At 44.3% G+C, this 23043-nt stretch overlaps 1 protein-coding gene and 1 pseudogene across 3 annotated transcripts in view; one reads left to right on the top strand and one right to left on the bottom strand.

Annotated features, from left to right (window-relative positions):
* LOC147624258 (nuclear factor kappa-B-binding protein) overlaps nucleotides 1-19106 on the top strand; it is a 115156-nt gene extending 96050 nt beyond the window's left edge. For 2 of the 3 annotated variants that reach the window (XM_086819225.1, XM_086819226.1), the window contains exons 5-9: nucleotides 15410-15565; nucleotides 15728-15878; nucleotides 16074-16234; nucleotides 16351-16480; nucleotides 17072-19106. In XM_086819225.1, the coding sequence (XP_086675351.1) occupies nucleotides 15410-15565; nucleotides 15728-15878; nucleotides 16074-16234; nucleotides 16351-16480; nucleotides 17072-18946 (2473 nt within the window). In that variant the 3' untranslated portion in view covers nucleotides 18947-19106. The remainder of the gene's footprint in view (nucleotides 1-15409; nucleotides 15566-15727; nucleotides 15879-16073; nucleotides 16235-16350; nucleotides 16481-17071) is intronic. The other variant, XM_086819227.1, reaches the window with a different exon arrangement.
* Nucleotides 19107-21503: 2397 nt separating this feature from the next.
* Nucleotides 21504-22603, bottom strand: LOC147624257 (uncharacterized; annotated as a pseudogene).
* Between the last annotated feature and the right edge of the window lie 440 nt (nucleotides 22604-23043).

The following is a 23043-nucleotide window of genomic DNA, read 5'->3' as shown; positions in this document are numbered from 1 at the left end:
GTATTGATGATATCTTGGATAAGCTTGATGGCTCAGCTTGTTTTAGCAGACTTGATTTGAAAAGTGGTTATCACCAGATTCGCGTGGTACCACAAGATGTCCATAAGACTGCATTCAGGACAGCCTTCGGATTATATGAATTCTTGGTAATGCCTTTTGGTCTTACCAATGCTCCTGCTACTTTTAATCGAATGATGGATAGAATATTCCGACCCCATCGCAAGTTTACGGGAGTCTTCTTTGATGATATCTTGGTTTTCTCCAAGAATGAGCAGGAACACAGAACTCATTTGGTCACAGTGTTCGAAGAGTTGCGGAAGTATAAACTTTTCGTCAATGCCAAGAAAAGTGAGTTTTTCCTTTCAGAGATTCATTATCTGGGACATATTGTATCCAAAGGATGGAGTTACAATGGATCCTGCAAAGATAGAGACTATTCGGAATTGGCCCGAATTGCAAAACGTACATCAAGTATGTAGTTTTCTGGGATTATGTTCGTACTACAGGCGTTTCATAAGGCATTTTGCTATGATTGCCACTCCTCTACATGATCTCACGAAGAAGAAAACTGCTTTCAAATGGACTTCAAAGGAACAGGATGCTTTCTTGCAGCTCAAGCATGCGATCATATGTGGTCCAGTATTGATTGTTCCTGACTTGCACAAGTCATTCGTGGTTGAATGTGATGCTTGTGGTGATTGCATAGGAGCTGTCCTAAATCAGGAAGGGCATGCAGTTGCATATGAGAGCCGTCGTTTGCATGATGCTGAACTTCATATGGATATCTATGAGAAAGAGCTCTTGGCTGTAATTCACGCTTTAAAGATATGGAAACATTACCTTCTTGGGGCTGAATTTGTAGTCAAGACAGATCATCAAAGCCTGAGATACTTTCTATCTCAAACCAAGCTTTCAGAGAAGCAGATGAGAATGGTAAATTTTCTTTCCATGTTTCATTTTCAGATTGTGCATACCCCAGGAAAGAAAAATGTGGTGGCCGATGCACTATCTAGGAGGCCTTATGTTGCTGCAGTCTCCGTGGCCTCTCATGGAGACCTATCTGCTATGAGAGATTTGTATCATTTGGATGCTGATTTTTGCCATATATGGACTGATTTGATGGCTGGTCATTCACATGCCTCTTATCTTATCAACGAGGGTTATCTTATGAAGGATAATTGCCTGTGTGTGGTGAAGGATTTGCGTCCAACGGTTATGGACGAATGTCACGCTCCACCATATGCTGGTCATCGAGGTATTATGCCTACTACTCGCATGATTCAGAGGTATTTCTTTTGGCCAAGCATGCGTAAAGACATTGAGGCTTATGTGCGTGCATGTATTACTTGCCAAAAGGTGAAATTTGACAGGCAAAAGCCTCCAGGTTTGCTTCAGCCATTACCTATTCCCTCGCAACCTTGGGAAAGTATCACGATGGATTTTATTATGGATTTGCCTAGATCCCAGCATGGGAATGATGCTATTTGGACTATTGTGGATAGATTTAGCAAGCAAGCTCATTTCTTGCCCGTCAAGAAAACCATCAAAGCTGATCATATGGTAAAGCTTTTTCTTGCTAATATTTTCAAGCATCATGGTATACCTAAATCCATTGTTGGGGATAGAGATCCCAGAACTACAAGCCTATTTTGGAAGGCTTTGTTTGATAATATGGGTACTAAGCTTGAGTTTTCATCAGCTTATCATCCCCAAACGGATGGCCAAAGTGAAGCTGCAAATTCAGCTGTGTTGGATTTATTGAAATGTTATGTGGCAGATCAAAAGACTGCATGGGAGAAGTATCTTCCACTTGTTGAGTTTGCCTACAACAATACGATCCATGCTTCCACAGGAAAGGCTCCGTTTGAGATTATCTATGGCAGAGTGGTATTGCCACCCATCCTTCGTACCAAGGATGAGATTTTTGCAGCTGATGAATATGTTCGTGACTTGGATGTTGCCTTTGGTCAGGTGCGGACAGCCATTGCAAGATCTCAGGATAAGCATAAAATGGCTGCTGACAAGCATAGAAGGGACATGGAAGTCAAAGAAGGTGATTGGGTATTGCTGAAATTTGAGAAGGCTAGGCTTCGGAAGAGGCCAGGATGAGAAGGATCATATCCTAAGCTTTCTCCTCGCTATTATGGACCCTTCAAGGTGATTCACAAGATCAATGAAGTGTCCTACAGGCTTGCTCTACCTAGTCATTGGAAGATTCACAATGCTTTTCATGTGAGTCTATTTCGGAAATATGTGGGGCCAGATCCTGATAAGCCTGTCACAGAAGATCCGCCAGAAATTGAAGAGCTTGAGGAGATCCTCCAGCCAGAACAGATTGTTTTTCACAAGGACAGAGAGCTACCTGCAGGAAAGCTTTCCAGGAGATACCTTGTGAAGTTTAAGAATTATTTGCCTATTGATGCCAAGTGGGTAAATGAGGATTATTTTGCAGATTATCCGCAATTGTTGCAGGCATATCTTGAGGCTTTTCAGTTGAGGTCAACTCTTTAGAAGCCTGGGGGGATGTCACCAATTGGCCGACCATTTGGTCCATCTCCAGATTTTGTGTCTCGTTCACCGTTGTCTCGTGTGAAGAGGCCAGTATTTTTGCTGACATGGACGGGAGCCAGACTGGTGCCACCCGTGTGTTAGCAGGATGGTGTCGTATGGACGGGAGCCAGACCAGTGCCACCCGTGTATGACCTGGACTGTGTTCGACCCATGGGATTGTCACGCCATGGAAGAGCCAGTATTCGTGCCGTGTTTTGCCTATGGGACTGTCACACCATAGGGAGACTCGTGCCTGGAACTGTGTCTTACCTATGGGACTGTTACTCCATAGGAAGACCAGGTTTTTATGTTTTTATGTCGTGCCAGTTTTGTGCCGACAGATATTTTGTACTTGTTCCATGAACGGGAGATATGTCCATGTTACTATTTGCACATGCACACATATTTTGCATGTTTGAAACTGTTTTCGCATGACATGTATTTGTGTGTTTGCCTGCTTGACGTGTTACTTACTGAGCGGGGACGCCTGCCAGTGAGTCGTGAAGTCTGCTCTGTATTCTGACGAGTTTTGGTGCATGTGAACAGGTGGTAAGTATGTCGCACATATTGTTTTAATGTTTCATATTCTAACCTTTAATTTTATAAGGTTAGGTGTTCACATTCACTTAAATGTGGGCACCCGCTTTGGGGAGCCCCACTTAAGTGAGTGTGGGGGTGGCATGGTCACCTACCCAAACTCCCCACCCACATGCAAGCGTGGAGTAAACTCCACTTTAATTTTATTAAAAAAAGGGGGCTCCATCAAGCGTAGACACCCATCGCTTCCACCTTACGTGAGAACCGGCGGCTGTGTACTCTCTTTGCTCCCAGGCGGCTGAAGTTTGCTGCGCATGCTCCTCTGGTGGACTGTGCGTACCATCTGCAGCAAGACTGCTGCGCATGCTGTTTTTCCCACTAAGCATGTTACCTCTCCCACAGGCGCATGCTTTTACCTTTACCATAAGCGACTGCTTCTAAGGCTGCTGGCTGCCCTATCCTCTGCACTACAGGGCTGCAGCCAAAGCACCTCCCCATGCTTCTCTACAGGCGACTGGTTACTGTTCATGCGTTTCTACTGTCTATGTAACTGCTGGCTGCGCATGAGCTTCTACAGGCGGCTGGCTGGCAGACAGCAGGCAGTTCTTAGCAGACGGCTGCACTTCTCCCAGGCAATTGCATCCCCACCACCTATAGGCGACTGTGCACAGCATCACCACCTGCAGGTGGCTGTGCACTCCATCTCCAATAAGGCAAGAGGCTGTGCACTCCATCTCCAATAAGGCAAGAGGCTGTGTACTCTAACTCCAGCAAGCTGCTCTTTCTCCCCACACAGCAGCCAGGTCTCTCTCCTCCCTTGCAAGTGGATGCTTCTTCTCTCACAGCAGCAGGCGGCTGTGCCCTTTGTGGTGGTACTTATCTTGGTGATTCACCACAAGGCAACTGTTTCTTCAACAAGGGTGGCTACATCTTCTCCACTGGTGTTCTACAAGGGGATCTTGCATCTCCTGGGTGGCTTCATCATTCCACGAGTATTGGTTTTCTATCAACCATCTACAAGTAAGTGAATTTCAGATTTAAGTAAAGTATTTTATGTTTAAATCTGATAAGGGATTCATCCCGCTCGGCCAACACCCGTTCGGTGCCGGGTTGTCCAAGCTCTATTGGAGAACCTCGGTCCAAAGGTGCTGAGATCGTGAGAGCCAGGCGTTAGTACGAGAGCGCCTGTTTGTGCGTGGTCTCGGAACACCAGTGAGGCGCTCTCCGCGGAGTCCAGTGAAAGCACAGGACCGTAGAGATTGGACCACACTAGTGGTCGTACTGCTTCAAGCTTACTGAGCGGGGACGCCTGCCAGTGAGTCGTGAAGTCTGCTCTGTATTCTGACGAGTTTTGGTGCATGTGAACAGGTGGTAAGTATGTCGCACATATTGTTTTAATGTTTCATATTCTAACCTTTAATTTTATAAGGTTAGGTGTTCACATTCACTTAAATGTGGGCACCCACTTTGGGGAGCCCCACTTAAGTGAGTGTGGGGGTGGGCATGGTCACCTACCCAAACTCCCCACCCACATGCAAGTGTGGAGTAAACTCCACTTTAATTTTATTAAAAAAAGGGGGCTCCATCAAGCGTAGACACCCATCGCTTCCACCTTACGTGAGAACCGGCGGCTGTGTACTCTCTTTGCTCCCATGCGGCTGAAGTTTGCTGCGCATGCTCCTCTGGTGGACTGTGCGTACCATCTGCAGCAAGACTGCTGCGCATGCTGTTTTTCCCACTAAGCATGTTACCTCTCCCACAGGCGCATGCTTTTACCTTTACCATAAGCGACTGCTTCTAAGGCTGCTGGCTGCCCTATCCTCTGCACTACAGGGCTGCAGCCAAAGCACCTCCCCATGCTTCTCTACAGGCGACTGGTTACTGTTCATGCTTTTCTACTGTCTATGTAACTGCTGGCTGCGCATGAGCTTCTACAGGCGGCTGGCTGGCAGACAGCAGGCAGTTCTTAGCAGACGGCTGCACTTCTCCCAGGCAATTGCATCCCCACCACCTATAGGCGACTGTGCACAGCATCACCACCTGCAGGTGGCTGTGCACTCCATCTCCAATAAGGCAAGAGGCTGTGCACTCCATCTCCAATAAGGCAAGAGGCTGTGTACTCTAACTCCAGCAAGCTGCTCTTTCTCCCCACACAGCAGCCAGGTCTCTCTCCTCCCTTGCAAGTGGATGCTTCTTCTCTCACAGCAGCAGGCGGCTGTGCCCTTTGTGGTGGTACTTATCTTGGTGATTCACCACGAGGCAACTGTTTCTTCAACAAGGGTGGCTACATCTTCTCCACTGGTGTTCTACAAGGGGATTTTGCATCTCCTGGGTGGCTTCATCATTCCACGAGTATTGGTTTTCTATCAACCATCTACAAGTAAGTGAATTTCAGATTTAAGTAAAGTATTTTATGTTTAAATCTGATAAGGGATTCATCCCGCTCGGCCAACACCCGTTCGGTGCCGGGTTGTCCAAGCTCTATTGGAGAACCTCGGTCCAAAGGTGCTGAGATCGGGAGAGCGAGGCGTTAGTACGAGAGCGCCTGTTTGTGCGTGGTCTCGGAACACCACTGAGGCGCTCTCCGCGGAGTCCAGTGAAAGCACAGGACCGTAGAGATTGGACCACACTAGTGGTCGTACTGCTTCAAGCTTCTACATCGAAATTCGACTTCGAGCCTATTTGTTTGGTGCTGTTTTCATATGTACATGGACATTATCTGGTTCTTGGAACCCATGGAGCATTGTATTCATTAAATACTCCCAATAAATATATCATATATTGAGGGGGGGGTCGGCCCGTTCCGGCCCCAGTGCTGGTGTCCATCTTTCCATTTCATTTCATTTAAATTTCAAGTTGTATTAAGTTGTCCATTTCAAATTTGTGGTTTTAAAGTTGTGCTATTAAGCGTGTGGGTGTCCAAACGGAGTCTTTCCCACTTGACGGGATCGGTTTCATATCAGAGCACGGTTGTTTCCCTCTTCCTACTGGGGAAACGAACCTGTGTACTGGACATCCCGCTTTTAGCAAACTTAAAACACAATGGACAGCCAAGGCAACCCTTTGGAAGTGCCGAATTCGAGGGGTCCATCTAGTGTCTCTCGTGGGTCTGATGCCCTGCGAGGTAGACACAAGCCCCTTGAAAGGGTTATTGATAGTGAATCCAAGGGTCAACTGTCTCCAGGAAAGACAGTTATGCTTGAACAAGAGCCTGATGCTATGAGGGCTGAAATGGAACATATGAGAAAACTTTTGCAGGCTCAAGAGCAAGAGTTAAAGCTTTTGCATGAAGCTTCCCATCTACAAAGTGCTATTGAAGCCAGGAAGGCTGATGCTATGGTAGATGTAACTTTTGAATCAATGGCTCGTGAAGTGGGCAAGAAACCAAGGGAGTTGGCACTTGCCTATCTCCTTCGCAAAGGTGATATCAAAGAGGGGGATGACGGAGAGCTGAAATTCAGAAATCCACCTCGTTTGAAGCATGGAGATCCCGCATCTCAAAGGCTGAAATCTTTTATGCAAAAGGAAGAGGTGACAGTCACCTCTCGTCATGCATCCTCTCCCCAAGGCACTAAGCCTGATAGATATATGTATGCCAATGCTCATGGAGGGCATGAAAGTCACATGCATGCCAGATATGTATCTCATGGTGACAGGTCTACTTCCAGAAAAATTTTGCCTTCTGAGTTGTCTCATGGAGAGACATTGCCATATGCAGGTAAGTCACATGCATCTGAGTTTCGAGTTCGTGGAGCACATGCCACCGTGCCCCATGAAGCTTCTATGACAGCCCATGGAGCCCATGCAGATAGGGCTACCCCGTTGGATAAGGGGAAAAGAAAAAGAGAAGACCATGAGCCTCATGCCAGGAAGCTCAAGGAATTCAAAGCAGGTGACAAATCTGTTAAATTTGATGCTTTTCATGGTGAACATGATGCTTCTAAGGTGTTAGCATTTGTGGCACAGTTCCACATTGCTTTTAGCGATGAGGATTTCACAGAAAAGTCAAAGGTGCGCCATGCTAGCATGTTTTTAAAAGGGACTGCTGCCCATTGGTGGAGCACTGAAAAGATCACCAAGGATCCCATTTCTACTTGGAAGGAATTCAAGGATAGATTTTATGCTCAGTTCTTGCCACCCAATGCAGAGCAAACTCTCACTCAAAAGTGGGACAGGCTGGAACAAAGAGATAATGAAAGTGTGCAACAATATGTTAACAAATTCTGGAAAGTGTTTTTGGAAGTGACTCCCTTCATGCTAATCACTGAGGATGAAAGAAAGAGGAAGTTTCGTTCTGGACTGCAACCAGCATACCGTTCGGGCATTGAATGCACCCGAAACATACGTTGCAACAACTCACAGCTTCTGGCCTTTTTCAAAAAAAGAAGGATGGTACGCTTCACCTTTGTATCGACTACCGAGAACTAAACCAAGTCACTATCAAAAACAAATATCCCATTCCTCGCATCGACGAACTTCTTGACTAACTTTATGGGCCCAAGATTTTCTCCAAAGTAGATTTAAGATCTGGCTTCTATTAGATTAGGATCAAGGAAGCATATATTTCCAAAATTGCTTTCAATACTCTCTATAGCCACTATAAATTTACAGTAATGCCATTTGGGTTAACCAATGCCCCAACTACGTTCAACCGCTTGATGTAGAATATATTCCGACACTACTTGGATGAATTTGTTCTCGTCTTCTTTCATGACAATGGTGGTTCTTCTTTCTTTCAATTATTTTATGGATTTTTATGGTTTTAAAATGGTTTTTATGCTTTATGTCTTCTCTATAATGTTAGACCTCATTACAAAAGGCATTCCCCTCTCTTCTCTAACAAAACCAACCATTCTCTATCCTAGGTGAATGGTTAAGTGATTAATGTCAAATTTTTATAATGTTTATCTCAATTAAGTGGAAAAAAAATATTTACTTTAGGATAATTTCAATATTGCTGTACTTTTAATTAGTTTTAAAGACGTAAAAAATTGAAAAATGGTCAGCCATACAAAGGAGGTTATGGCGAAATTTTTAGGATTTAGTAAAAGAAAATTCATCTTTTATTTTATTATAAAAGTATTACTTTTAGCATAATTCTATTCCAAGTCAATGGAGGAACATGAGAACCATGTACGCGTACTGTTACAAACATTGCACGTACAAAACTCTATGCCAAGAAGAGCAAGTGTACCTTATTCACTCCTCTCAAATTGAATATTTAGGGTTCATTGTCTTGCTAGACAGCATCTCAATAGACCCAACCAAAGTCAAGGATATATTGGAATGGCCACCCTGTAGTTCAGTTAGCGAAATCCGTGGATTTCTGGGTATCATAGGATGGTATAGGATCTTCATTAAGAATTATGCCCTGATAGCCGCACCCTTGATTGCGCTCCTTAAAAAGTAGTGTAGAATAGTGCGGTTACCAGTCCACCAAGCCAGTTTTGACTAGCTTAAAACCATGCTCACCTCAGCACCAATTCTGAAGCTCCTTGATTTCACCAAGGAGTTTGAAGTTATCATTGATGCTAGTAGCCTTGCACTTGGTGGTGTCCTAATCCAAGAAGGAAGACCCATGACTTACACCTCTCGTAAACTGAAACCCTATGAAGTCCATTATGTCACCCATGATTTGGAACTCCTAGGAGTTGTTCATTGTCTCAAGATATGGAGACACTACCTCTGAGGCCGCAAGTTCCAACTTGTAACCAACCACAAGAGCTTAAAGTGGATCTTCACCTGGCCCAATCTCAGCATGAGGCAAAGGAGATGGATTGAAATCTTGCAAGAATTTGATGTTGACATCAAATTTCACCTTGGGAAGGATAATGTTGTAGAAGATGCCTTCAGTTGTAAGTCCTTTCCAAGTGCAATCTCTAACCAAATAACCCTATCCTAGAGAATGTGAAATATGCCTCGCTTCATGACCCTGATTACCAAAAAGCTGGTAGGACCCATAGTGAAGGAGAAGACCTTGACACTACCAATGATGAGTGTCTCTACTTAATGCAGAGGGTATGTATCCCTAAAGATCTTACTCTAAAGAAGATGATCTTGCATGAAGCTCAAGATAGCCTTGTTGAGCAGGACACCCAAGCTATGCAAAGACCTTGAACGCCCGAAGGAGACGCTACTATTGGCCAGGAATTAAGAGAGATATCCTTCAATATGTCAAGCAATTCCTTTCATGTCAAAGGATTAAAGCTAAGAGAATTAAAATGCCCGAAAAATTTCAATCTTTAGACATTCCTTAGGTGAAGTGGAAGTGCATTAGTATGGATTTTGTCACAAGTCTTCCCACAGTACAAGGAGGGTATGATTTCATTCTAGTAGTTATGGATATACTTACCAAAGTTGCCCATTTCACCCCAGTAAAGAAAACATTTAAGTCTTCTGATATTGCCTGCCTATTCATCAAGGAAATCTTTAGGCTTCATGGATTAACAAAGAGAACAGTCAGTGATTGGGACTCTGACTTCACTTCAAAGTTATGGACATCCCTATTTCAAGCTATAGGAATGCAGCTTTGTTTCAGTATAGCTTACCATCCAGAAATAGATGGCCAGACTGAGAGAGAAGCAGGCTATAGAAGACATCCTTAGAGCTTATTGTGGTCGTGAACCGCGAAAGTGGATTCAGTACCTTCCTCTAGTGGAATTTGCTTACAATACATCTTATTACCAAAGCATTGGCATGTCACCATTCAAAGCCCTTTATGGTCAGAAATGTTTGTCTTCCGTGAATTTCTCTGATCCCTCCTAAAAGGTTAAGGCTTCTAGGAAGATGCTTGAGGAAATGGAAGAGCAAACCAAAGTCATCCGCAAGAACATTAAGGCACTCAGGATCGACAAAAGCACTATGTGGATACCAAGAGATCTGAAACTTGAAAGAGTCTGCAGAGGAGGAATCAAGGTCTTTCTATGAGTGAGAGCCAAGCGAAGTTCTCTGTTCCTTGGGAAGTATAAAAAGCTCAGTCCTAGATAATGTGGACCCTACGAAATCATCAAGTGTCTATGTAAGTATGCTTACAAGCTTCGACTTCCAAATCATCTCAAGGTCCATGATATATTTCATGTAAGCCTATTGAAACCCTACGTGCCCAGTCTTGATCATATTCTTGATGATGAACAAGTTGTAATGCCAACTCAAGGAGTCCTTGAGTTGCAACCAAATAGGATCTTAGACACCAAGGAGAGAACCGTTCAAAATTATGTCGAGATGAGGACATCTCAGTTTTTTTTAAAGGAAGGAAGGATGTAACATACCCATTGTAAATATAGCACATTAAGCACAATGTGGCATATCCATTACAAATATAGTTTAGTCAGTTCATTGTGGTTGCATTTAGTTGTTATTTTTATCCCTAGGAAGTTGCTATTTTGAGGTGTCTGCAAATTAAGCACCTTTCACTTAGGAGATGAGAAAACTGAATTCAAAATTGAAATCTTAAGCACAGCTTTACCCCTGATATGACTTTTTCCGGAATTTAAACAAGGAACCGAAGTGGCCTAAATCGAGCCGTGAAGTTTTGAAATTTGGCAACTTTAGACCCAAATTAGCAGTAATCCGAATGTCCAAATGACGGATGGAAAGCATCCACGGGATTGGGGGACAGTCCTGAACAATTTCACTCAAAAAATCCCGGCATTTCGATGCACACCCTCGGGCGCACGCGTGATGGATCCACCATGACCTCCACCCGAGTGACATACGACGCCTACGAATGCCTCTCCCAAACACCCGGGAGCTCATTTCTCGCCAAAATATGCATGCACGCAACCACGGGGACCTTCGTCGAATCCCACCAGACACCTCGGACAACGCCTGCCATTCCCCTTACCCTCCCTTGTGGCATGCCTCCCTACATGTTACCCCCTCCCCCCCCTTGCTACATCTCCTTCCCTCTCCCCCCTCCCCCGGCACGTACACTTCTCTAGACCACTCCTGGACAAGTGGTGCGCGTACACCCCCTCCTCCCCCCTTTCCCACGTACACCCCTTCAAGACCGCTCGTGGACAAGTGGTGCTCCCTCCCCGACACATCTAACGTCCATGCTCCTTGTCCAAATGGCACCCCCATCCGGTCGCACTTCCCCCCTTGTTGGCACTCTCTTCTTGTGTATGCACTAGCACCTTCTCTCTGCACCTATATAAATCCCCTCTCTTCCCCACTCTTGGAGCTATCCCTGAGGAAGTAGGCTGTGGTAGGCTACACTCTAGGACATGTCCTGAAACTCTTCTCCCTCCCCTCAGTGCGAATAGACTTAAAGCCACTCTCTTAGTCTCCCCTAGCCAAGGCTACCCGCACCCAAGCCCCACTTCCCTCCCCTCTCCTCCCCTCCCCTCCACTTGAGAGTCGTCTAGCTAAGGACAACTCCCTTCAAAAGCTTGCCTCTCTCTCTCTCCACCCCCTCCTCCCTCCCTCCCATATGAAGAGACGTAAAGGTGAGCATAGGGTTTGTTCTCGCCAGGGAAGCTTTACGATTTTGAGCAAGCTTTTGGTGGCCCAAATGAACTTTAGCTTTTCTTACACAGACATTGTATCAGATCCACCAATTGTTGTAACCTTTTTGGTCTCATAAGTCATTTTGGCCTTTTGAAGACGTTAATATATCATTTCATTTCTCTCTCTCTCTCTCTCTCTCTCTCTCTCTCTCCCAGTAATCTGTAGTATTTCACACCCACCCCACTCTCTTACTATTCACTGCAAATAAAGGTATTACTATGGTGTCGAAACGTGGTCAAAATGATAAATTGCACAACATCCAAGGTGGAAATGAGGAGGCACGCGTCCATGGAAACGACTTCATTCCTTCCGAAACAAATCGTCACGCAAACGACAGCGAGGTTGGCCATATTTTTAATTCTTTTAAGTATAAGCAATTTCGCTCTTTTGGGTCGTAAAGTTAAGATTCTTAGTATCCAATTAGGCTTAGAGAGATTTCTTTCTTTTTGGAAAACATTCAACGACTATGACTAGCATCGTAGAAGTATCGCACCTCACTTTTAAGTTGAGTAAGTAGTCTAAAAGATTAAAATTCCGATATGATGAATTACTATTTTTCTCTTGTAAATGTCCTTAAGTGTCTTGAAGCAAGGCTAGTAAGAGAAACTGTGAGTGAGTAATCTTACTCCTAAAATTCTTTATGATCCTCTTTTCATATTGACAAGGATTGTTAGCTAAGAAGATCGTGGTTGTCTGAGTCGCTTTCTATATTATCACACAATGAATTGTTGAAAAGAATGCTTAGAAGAGAATGTTTTCCTAGTTTCAATGGATATGTTGCTGGTTTCATTGCTAATCTTCAGGTACATCTTCTCCCCGTGTGTAGCCGGGCGGAGGCAAGGCTGGGAGTTGGTCCAAGGTAATCTCTCCCTATGCCACTAGGAATTGGATTTCCGCCCCGCGAGGGTGGACATGTGATTATGGATGTTGCCTAGTTCTGTGGGCCCAGGCTAGTGCGACGAATTTGCCCACTTCATGAGTAGACGTCGCCTTTTAGGAGCGGGAGGATTTGGTGTAAGCGGCAGTGCTTGAGGGGGCGATAGGCCAACTTGGCCTTCGTCTGACTGAGCGACGAGGAGGGAGTATGGCCCGTGGTGGTGTATGCCCAACTGGTTGAGGCTAGCATACCGAATTCTAGATCATCGGTGGTTTGGTTTTGGTTTGGATATGTCCATGGACATGGATATGGAAGCTTGGATCTAGCTGTTGATCCAATTTCAAGGTCTTTGTAAACATTTTGCTGTAAGTATTATTTTAATGTAAATATTGTTGCTTTGAATTTTGTGCACTAAAGGTTACTTAAGGAACATTGTGGAACTTCTTTAATTAAAGAACTTGTTTTTATGTGTTTCACAGCGTGGTAGGATCTAATTAGATTTAAAAAATGAATTGGGTGAGTGGGTGGAAAGTGGGTGGATGGATAGCTCGATGACGCCATCCTATGGAATGGGTGGACCCGATGAGTCAGGTAACTTTCCAACAGATTTATTATCTACGATCCGGGGTAAAAGTAGGGTCCCAAACAAGTTCCGTTTTAGGTGACCGGCGGGCCAGCAGCCATGCCTCGAAAAAAAAAAAAAAAAGCATCGGCTTCTATGAACCAAGTGCGGAACTTATTCTATCCTCGATTACACACATTGAGTGTCGTTCGATTCAAAGAATAGATTCCTTTGAGAATGACTACGTTTCCCGTGCAAGATAGAGTTAGGTCCCTCCGTTTACTCGTATCCTTGTATTTTTGAGAGATGGTGTCGTTGATCGAAGACCACGGGACTTAGCCACCTATCAAAAGGATCCTCTTGGTCTACAATGGATTAAAAGAAAGTCTACTGGAAAAGAGTTAGTGAATGCAAAATAAGATTGTTTTGTCAATCTAGCTGGAATAGATTACTTTTAGAATGACTCGATCACGCACATTGAGTGATGTTCGATCCAAGGAATAGATTCCTTTTAGAATGACTACGTTACCCCTGTGAGATAGAGTTAGGTCCCAACTCCCTCCGTTTGCTCGCTGAGAGATGAAGGTGTCGTCAATTGGAAACCATGGGACTTAGCCGCCTATCAAAAGAATACTCTTGGCTGAGCTAGGGCGGGGACCTTACAATGGATTAAAGGAAAATCTACTGGAAAAGAGTTAGTGAATGCAAAATAAGATTGTCTTGTCAGTCTAGTTGGAATAGATTCCTTTTAGAACGACTCGATCATGCACATTGAGTGTTATTCGATCCAAGGAATAGATTCTTTTTAGAATGACTACGTTGTTGTGAGGCAAAAGGACGAAAGGACCAGATGTATGAGAGATCAGAGCAAAACAACACAGCATGAAATATGTGAGTGAGTCTATATATAATGGTGAGTGAACATATGTACAAGAGCCCTCTGATGTGAGATGACTCTGAGTAGAAAGACCAGTGCAGAAGCAGAGATGATGTTGGAGCTGAAGCACGGTCAATGACGAAGGCTTGCGTCGATGTGAGGCAAAGCACTCCGAGAGGTGGTCGGTGTCGAAGGCTCCCATCGGTGGATGCAGAGACACTCCGAGGTGGTAGTGGCAGCGGAAGATGAGGTGATGCAGGCTTTGGTGACAAGGGTGTTGATGTACCTGAGGTGGTAGATGAAGGACGGAGAGGGCCGCTGTCCCGAGTGGTGATGGTACAAGCTCTGATGACAAGGGTGCTACAAGACCTGAAGGGTGCAGGCTTTGGTGACAAGGGTGTTGCGTACCTGAGGGGTGCAAGCTCTGGTGACACGGGTGCTACGTACCTGAGGGGTGGTGAGGAGCAGAGAGGGCTGCCGTCCCGAGTGGTGCAAGCTCTGGTGACACGGGTGCTGCGTACCTGGCCAGGATGGTAAGGAGTAGAGAGGGCTGTTGTCCCGAGTGGTGCAAGCTTTGGTGACATGGGTGCTGCGTACTTGGTCTCGATGGTGAAGATAAGCAGAGAGTGGGCTGCCGTCCGGATGGTGTGATGTAGCAGAGAGTGGGCTGCTATTGCGATCGTGAGAGTTGAGGAAAAATGCTGAAGTGCTCTATGTAGCAGAGGGGGCTGCTGTCCCATGAGCTGTGATAAAACGCTGCTGATAAGCTGATGTAAATGCTGATGATGTGCTGGTGAATGCTGATGTAAACGCTGATGATGTGCTGATGAATGCTGATGTAAACGCTGATGATGTGCTGATGTAAGCACTGAATGTAGCAGAGAGGGCTGCTGTCCCACGGTGTGGCCTATAGCAGAGAGTGGGCTGCTGTCCCATGATGTGGCCAGATGAGAAAACGCTGAGGTGCTGTCCTGTCAGGCGAGCATGATGAAGCTTTGTGATGTAGAGCCCGGCAGAAGCAGCAGCAGCAGCATATGAAGTGGTACCGGGCATGATCAATGATATGGTACACAAATGATGAATGATAAGGCAAGGTTATATATACTATGGGAGACTGCTGGTCGGTCAGCCTAAAGGCTTGGCCAGCAGCAAAGACACAAAATCCCCAAATACAACCAAAAATATATAGAAAAATCCCCTTTTTAGGGTTGGAAAAAATATTGTTTTCACACATACATTTCCCCTACGAGATAGAGTTAGGTCCCTTCGTTTGCTCGTATCCTTGTATTTATGAGAGATCAAGGTGTTGTCCGATTGGAGACCACGGGACTTGGTTGCCTATCAAAAGGATCCTCTTGGCCCAGCTAGGGCAGGGACCTTACAATGGATTAAAAGAAAATCTACTAGAAAAGAGTTAGTGAATGCAAAATAAGATTGTCTTGTCAGTCCTAGTTGGATTTAAATTGTGGTACAATAGTGAAAGTTTCTTTGCATGCAGATGGACGAAAACAAAATCTATTGGGAAAGACGTATTGAATGCACAATCAAATTCTTTCTTGTCACAAGAAAATAAAGTTGGATCCCCTCGTAGGAGGATTGGAGTTGATGGCCCTAGAGTGGCCAGTGATGACATCAATGAAGAAAATGCCTTGTGGTATGTTACACATTTTGTAAGTAAGATTTGATCCAGTATTTTGAGCAACTGGAATAAGTTAATATAGCTGCAGTCCACCTAATTCTGAGTACATACTGAGACCATGCATGTATTGATCAAGCTTTCGCATTGGGGTGTTTCTTTCCCTCCAATGTATTAAAGGCAGAAATGCAAAAGGCGAAAGATTGGAAATCTACAAGAAGCATTGGGAATAACAGATATTCTGCCTGCTGAAGAATCCAAAAGAATCAAGCCAAAGATTTACAACTATATAAATGCTGATGGTTCCACACAAATCATGCATACTTTGAAGGTATATTTTAGCTTCATTCAATTAACCTGTTCGTCCAATTGCTTCTCGCCAAATTCTAATGCCTTAAAATCTTGCTTGTTCTTTCAAGTCATGTAATGCACAAGTTCCTTTTTAACTCGAGTGTAGTACACCATCCATCAATGTAAATGCTAGGAAGATTTTCAAAATATCTCTTACATTGATGTGATGTTGCAGGTGAATCAGAAGCAGTATGCTGATATCATGCATCTGAAAGCTAAAGGGGAGGAGCTTTTGCTGGCTGCTTTGAACCCTATCTTGGGTGATCGACAAAAGATTGAAGTCCATTGCATAAATGGCTGTAACAAAAAAGATGCCCTGAAAATTCACGAGTACTGGTAAGAAACTTGATCAGGAGCTGCCTTTGGTTGGCGAATTGATCCAGAATAAGAAAATACAATTCATATCTTATTCCCACTACAATAATGCATTGCTTTGTGGTTGATCATGAAAGGTCCACGTTGGCAGAGAAGGACATACCGGATGCACATGCTGTCTTTTTTGAAAGAAAGGTTGACAAAGAAAGACTTGCCAAGTCTGCTGCAGAACAATGTATGCAGCATTATTCGGTATTCATATGCAAGGTAGATTATGCAATATGGGACCATGATGTTTAGGTTGCAGGGTTTGGTGCTTGACTTCTTCTCTTTCTTGGTGTGTTTGTTACACGAGTTAATGTTCTGAATCTATCTCATAGACAAGCTCAGTGATATCATTGTGTGTATTCATGCGTACATACATGGATGTGGTGGGGTTGTGCATGCAAACCTGATCTTCGCCATCATACATGGGGATGGTTCTCTGCATATGGAATCTAGATGTATGTATTTGTGCATACGTGAGTGTGGTCAGGCTTGCAAACCTAATCTCTGGAGGCCAGAAACAATAATCTTAACCAGTTTGCTGCCCAGGTTGGTCAATCTTCTCGATATGCATGAAATTAATCACCCACCTTTGAGAAGAGTTACCAGGTCAGATAAAGGCACCTCCATGTGACCTGGTATTATTCACAGATGTTGATGCATTTAACACTTGTGGCTGGGGTAGACAACATGTTCGGTGGTGGATCGTTTTTGTTAAAATGTCTGGTTTGAGTACATAATCTAGGCCGCTGGTAAGTTTTCCAAGTGTTCATGGTTTGTGCTGACATGATTGCTCTCACACTGCACTTACAGGAGAACAAACTGGCCTTCCATAATAACTCCAATACAGTATCATCATCAGGGCCTGGGAAACATAGAGTAGAATGTCAAGCAAACATCAGAGCAGGAATTGGTAAACAAAAACAGCTCTCAACTTCAGAGTCCTCTGTTACCTGTTTGGAGGAACAAGCAGGGATACATGCTACTGTAGATTCATGTGTGAGCTCAGCTGATGCTGAAAATCCATCATCTGAACATTCAATACCCGAGGAACAAATCTCTCTTATTGAAATGCCAGGTGGTCCATCTCCAGCTGGTGAAAATCATACTTCTATATTGGCTTCAGTGCAAGCACTAAGGGTGAGATGCAATATTGAAGAAGGCAATGGTGTTTCTGTACAAGGAAGGTCAAGTACACACGATGGCACTGTGATACCCTCAGAAACTGACATTATTTCTGAAGATATTTCTGAAGATGATGAAGTCTCTGCCATCAAAAATATTTGGTCAAGTGATGATCTAGACACACAGGAGTTACATTCACATGATGGGGGGGTGCCAGCTGTGAATAAAAGTTATTACTTGCTGAGCATCAGGAAAGATCCCATCGTTTGGGACTCACATTCAAAGCCTGGAAGTGAAGTAGCGAGTGTAGCAGCTGGTAGTGCTGAGAGTGAGGAAGTTGAGCAGAGGGTAAGTTTTCAGGCAGGAGGGAACCTGTGTAATGGATTAGACCTTCACCTGCTGGATTCACAGGTGAAGCCTGCCTTTCAAAATCATCCTCAGCTATTCAGTTTTTCTGGACACAGTTCTTTGTTTAGCCATCAGGAGCCTGTGGAAAATGGAGCGTTGTTCTATTCAAGCCATGATTCAAACATGGAGAGATTTGAGGACAAGCAAGAGCATCACAAAGTGAAGGCAGGTAACAGATTTCAGGTCTCTGTACTATCAGCTGACAAATTCTCTCCTTTAAATAATTTGCACTCAAAGGGATATACACAACTGTTACAGATGGAAAGAAACCAATTTGATCATGAGCAGAACAATCAAGTCATGTTGCACTCATTTTTTGATCAGAAGTCCAATTTTTGTAGATTTCTGAGCCCAGATGCTTCCTCCAGCCATTCTTGTGCTCCTAGCCTGCAAGGTAAGAACAGTCTCTGCGGTAACATCCAGACACACTCTCTCACTTCCCAACACGTTGGTGACCCTCCTAAAAAGCAAGAACCCATAAAAGAGTTGAGCTTGCTCGTGGATAGGAGTGCGGAACAATTGGATCACTCTGAGCAGGCAGAATCATTTTCCTCAAGGACACAAGCTGAATTCTGTGAGAATGAATTAGAGCAGAATCAGATGATGAGGCACAACAAACAGCAAATGCAAGCTTACCCCTTCCTCCAGCAGTCATGTGAAAGTCAGCATCTTGCACATTCGAGGCAGGATACATATACTCCTTTTACTTTCTCACCAATGTTACCCGTATGGTCTTACCCTCAACAGATGTCTTCTGGCAGAACCACCATTACCACTTCCCACGGTGGTCCCACAAACCACTGGAATGTGGATGAGGGTGCAGATCAGGCAAACTGGACTCTGACGGAAGCTGTTGCAGCACCCTCTGGTAAAGCTGAAGGTGGAAGACACTCCACTTTGTTTCCTAACTGGGATCAGCTGTCTCAAAGTCCATGCATAATTGATAATTGGTCTTCCAAACATGGGCAGTTCAAAAGCATCCCTATAACTTTTTCTGGAGGGACTTACTCTATTATGCAAGATGGCCAAGATTCCCAAGGCATCGAGGTCTGGGGCCCTGTACAAACACAATCATTGAATCACCACTCATGTACATGGGCCGGTGACAGAACTGGAACAATAGCTTCTCACCCTTGGAAGAATGCTTCCATGTGATCTCACATATCCCCACAAGATGAGCAGCAGACACTGCAAGAAAGCATTAGTTTTGCTTAGTTTGCACAGAACTCACTCGATCTGTGCAGGATGCCTTTTTTAACAAAGGCCTTACTAATTCCTTACTAATTTGAATGAGTGGATGTTATTGGATGAAAAACTTCTCTTTGGGTTCTTGATACTTGAGTTTCTAGATAACAAGGACACATGCGGGACGATTCTTGTGGGTTGATCATGCCTTCACATGCAAGCTATATGGCTTGGGGTGTTGCACATCCATGAGTCCCGACAATTCACCATTTGAAATGCTAGAAAAGTGCCATGTTTGGCATCTCTTCGCCTGCTAAATTAGAAAGGAGAGATGGATGAATCTTTCAATCTGGAAACCATGGGGTTTTTCATCTTACCATACTGAAATTTGTTGGCAGGGCTAGAATGATAGTTTGAACGTGGCACAAAGAGTGCAAATAGCTTATAAGAGGATCAGTTGGCTCGATCCATCATCTACTTTATCCAGACACTCAACGAATCTGTCTATCTGGAAAGCATGGCATTTTGCTATCATCCCAGACCGAAATTTGTTGGCCCCTAGGGCAAGGGTGATAGTTTGAGTGTGAGCTATCAGTTTATAATGGTTGGAGACTGGATGAGTTGACTCAATCCACTATCTAGTGTACCCGGACACTCCCCTTATATATTCATATAGTTGCGCTCATGCATAAAGTATTCACATCTACCCCTATTAAATTTCCGTGTCCTGCTGCCCAAGTAAAACAACGCACGCTAAAACCTGAACTCAAGACCCTTGTGTTATTTTGTGCATGCGCAAGTGTGTGTGTGTGTGTGTGTGTGTGTGAGAGAGAGAGAGAGAGAGGTTGCATAATTATGTGGAGCTAATGAGATTTGTAAAGGTAGAGCTGTGCAGTCACACTCCTCACTATCAAGACGAGATGGTTACTCAGGCGGCTGGTGATCTCTTGTTTTTGGGCTTTAAAATATAGAATTTCCCGTCTCTGCCAAGGAGGTCTTCGATTCGTGTCTGCTCTGTATCTGAGGCTTCCCTTGCACTGCATCATATTGGAGATGGTGTAAAATGTAGCCTTCTTAATCTCTGTTCTGTGCAAGGCTCCGAGATATCTCCCTTCTGGTGCTTGTAACTGACTGACTCCACACGTCTGGTATCATTATACATACTCAATAACCTTCACACAAGGGCACGGGGCGAAATTCTTAAGTGTGTAATCTCTTACGTGTGTGTGTGCTCCACCCGCACTCGAGTAAAATAGAAGACATGATAATGAGGCCACGAGAGAGCTTCGAAGATGAAGAGAGGCAGGCGTGTTGAAGAATGATGAGGATGTAAGTTATCCTTTTTTCTTTTTTTCTTTTTTTCTTTTTTTTTTGGGGGGGGGGGGGGGGGGAGGGGGGAGGTACCAATCATTCAGGCTACCACTACGTGTAGGCCCAGGCCCTATCCAACGATTTGACATACATCCCCACTTGTGCGTTGTCAACGTACTTTGAAAGAACGTGTGTCCTTCCATTCATGTATAAATATCTTGAAGCACTTGAATGAAGATGGACATTGCAACCTTACAATTTTTGTAGCATGTCTTCTTCGTATGCATGTCTTTCTCAAGTTTATATGAAAAGCGTATAGAGCTTGAATGAGTATGAACATCAAGCCTATGATTATATTCGATGTGAGGAATCGATGGACATCAACAGAGATCTCAGAGGACATTGCAAGACATGACTCACAGGTAAAAACGAGAATTTGTGACATGAAAATTGAGGGGATATGCAGAAGGCATGGGTATGTTATTTGCCATTGTGAAAACAGTCTCTAGATCCATGTTGTCATTCACATTTGGCCAATCTTTGAGAGTGATCTGCTCTTGTTTCATTGCTGCTGTTGTCGAAAGTGGCCTAGCCATAAGGAAAGCATGCTTGCTAGGGTTTGCAATGTCTTCATATGCCAATAAAAGTAGAGATTTGTAATTATTAAACTCTCTCTCTCTCTCTCTCTCTCTCTCTCTCTCTCTCTCTCTCAGCCTAATTAAATGCAACAGCAAAAGCTCTCTTACCTTGTCCGTGCACAAAAAGCCATCCCGTTGTGCTATTTTAGCGCATGCATCCATGTTTACAAGCTTGCCCTTGGGTATCTCTCTTAGATTCCAATGCTTCTTGTCTCGTCTTCATGTGAAAAATAGAAGGATCGTCTTGCAAGCGACAGATATCTCAATCCTTCTTGATAATGTGTGCCATGACAGCGCGCATGAATACGTTGCCACATTGAGCTTGGAGATTTGGTCTATGGGACCCTCCATGGGCATGATAAGGTTGTGGCCACCGTTGACATGGAGAGGGTGCCGGCATTGAGGCTCAATAGCGTCCCCACACGGGAACCACGAAACTTGCCTTTGGGTAGCTCTAAAGGTATGTTGAACTTCCATAAGCAGTAGCACAACGGAGGCTAGGGCAATATACAGGCCAATCTCAACCACGGGCTAGTTGGAAGATGATTTGCAGCGTCCAACGTTGGGTAGAACACTTTTTAGTGTCTATACTTGGAAGGATCACCATCACTTTTCACCCTTACGGGCCACATTGGCCTACCTTGCTTCATCCAATGCACAGGTTGGAAGCAGTCAGAAACGCTCAGACGTCCAGTTGGCTTGAAAAGAGCCATATTTGGGAGGAAGTAGATTGGATGAGGCAATTTGAAACCCATCTTTATGGCCTTGTCGTTGTTCTCATTGTGCTTGTTGGGTGAAAGATTGGTCACTTTTGCAGAAGTGTCTAGCATAATTGCAAAGAAGATCTGATGTGCAAAAAAAATATTGAGTGCTCTCTTGATTTCATAGAATTATGGAGTTTGATTGTTGATCTGGTATTTGCAACCCTCTTGCTTCATCAAAGGCAAAGATCACACTGCAAGGGGTACACACGTTCTCCTCCAAATCATCAGGCGAGCAATGGGTGGACTTCTTCTTTAAGGCATTTTCAACAGACTCGATTGCTTCACTGCAAGTTTGCAAGTTATAACTATCAGGATCAACTCCTTTGTATGGGTCATGTGTGTCATATTGAGCTTGTAGCTTCCCCCACTCGTCCAATACCCTCTTTACAAGGTTGCTTTTGGGACAACCATCCGCATTAGGAAGTTGTTGTTCCTTCCAAACCTCAGGTGACATTCTTGTGGTGTTAATGTCAACAGCCAACACATGGAGCCACGCCTTCAAGTAAAGCACCATGTCATGTTCTCTGAATGTGCTAACAAGTTTATTTGCGAGACCAATCGTCCTCGGTGGAGAGGTGGTTGACGAGCTACTCGCCAGGCTGCAATAGCAAATGTAAACACCCACCTTACTCAATTACATCAATGCTCTCGACTTGCCCACACCTGAAGATTGTACAAGGGTGTAATAGGGAGTGTAGTGAGTTTCCTCTCTCACTGTGAGGCGATGATATTGTAGTGAGTTTCCTCTCTCACTGTGAGGCGATAATGAGCAAGCTGTTTGTGCAGTTCCCTGTCTGCAATTTGGTGGTATCTTCCAACTTCATCTTAAACTTTGAAACCAACTGGGCAGTGGTGTACTGGAACAAATCTGATAGCGACTTGTTGGAGACACACAGGTCCGGTAAAAAATCCATAGAGATTGAGTGCTCCGACAGGTAGCCACTATGGGAGTGGCCTTGCGGTCATCAAGATTGAATTGCGGGGTATGACAATCAAGTTTACCAACAAGTAGGTCTACCTGTGTCACAGAAGGGGGTGAGGAGATGGAAGCAACCATCATCACCCTCGACGGTGGAAACAAGGGGTAGGACGTTGGGTATGCCGCTGAGGTGCTGGAGGACCAACATGACGACTGGGACGCAGCCCCGCAAATCATTGTAGATCGTTGAGAAATCAACACAACCTCCCTAAAGATGAACTTAGGACTCAAATTTGAGTTGATTGAGTTTTTAAGCTATTTTTAGGGAGTTATTTTGATAATTTAATTTTATTTACATGCCATGTGGTTTTTTTTTTCTTTCATGCTTTTTTTGGAAGGATGTCAGGCTACCCAAGGTAAAGATATATTGTAGAG

This window comes from Cibotium barometz, chromosome 25 (assembly GCF_041138505.1).
Source record: "Cibotium barometz isolate CiBa-2024 chromosome 25, ASM4113850v1, whole genome shotgun sequence".
Lineage (NCBI taxonomy): Eukaryota > Viridiplantae > Streptophyta > Polypodiopsida > Cyatheales > Cibotiaceae > Cibotium > Cibotium barometz.
Note: the sequence above shows the minus strand (reverse complement) of the source record. Positions and strands in the feature narration are given on the sequence as shown.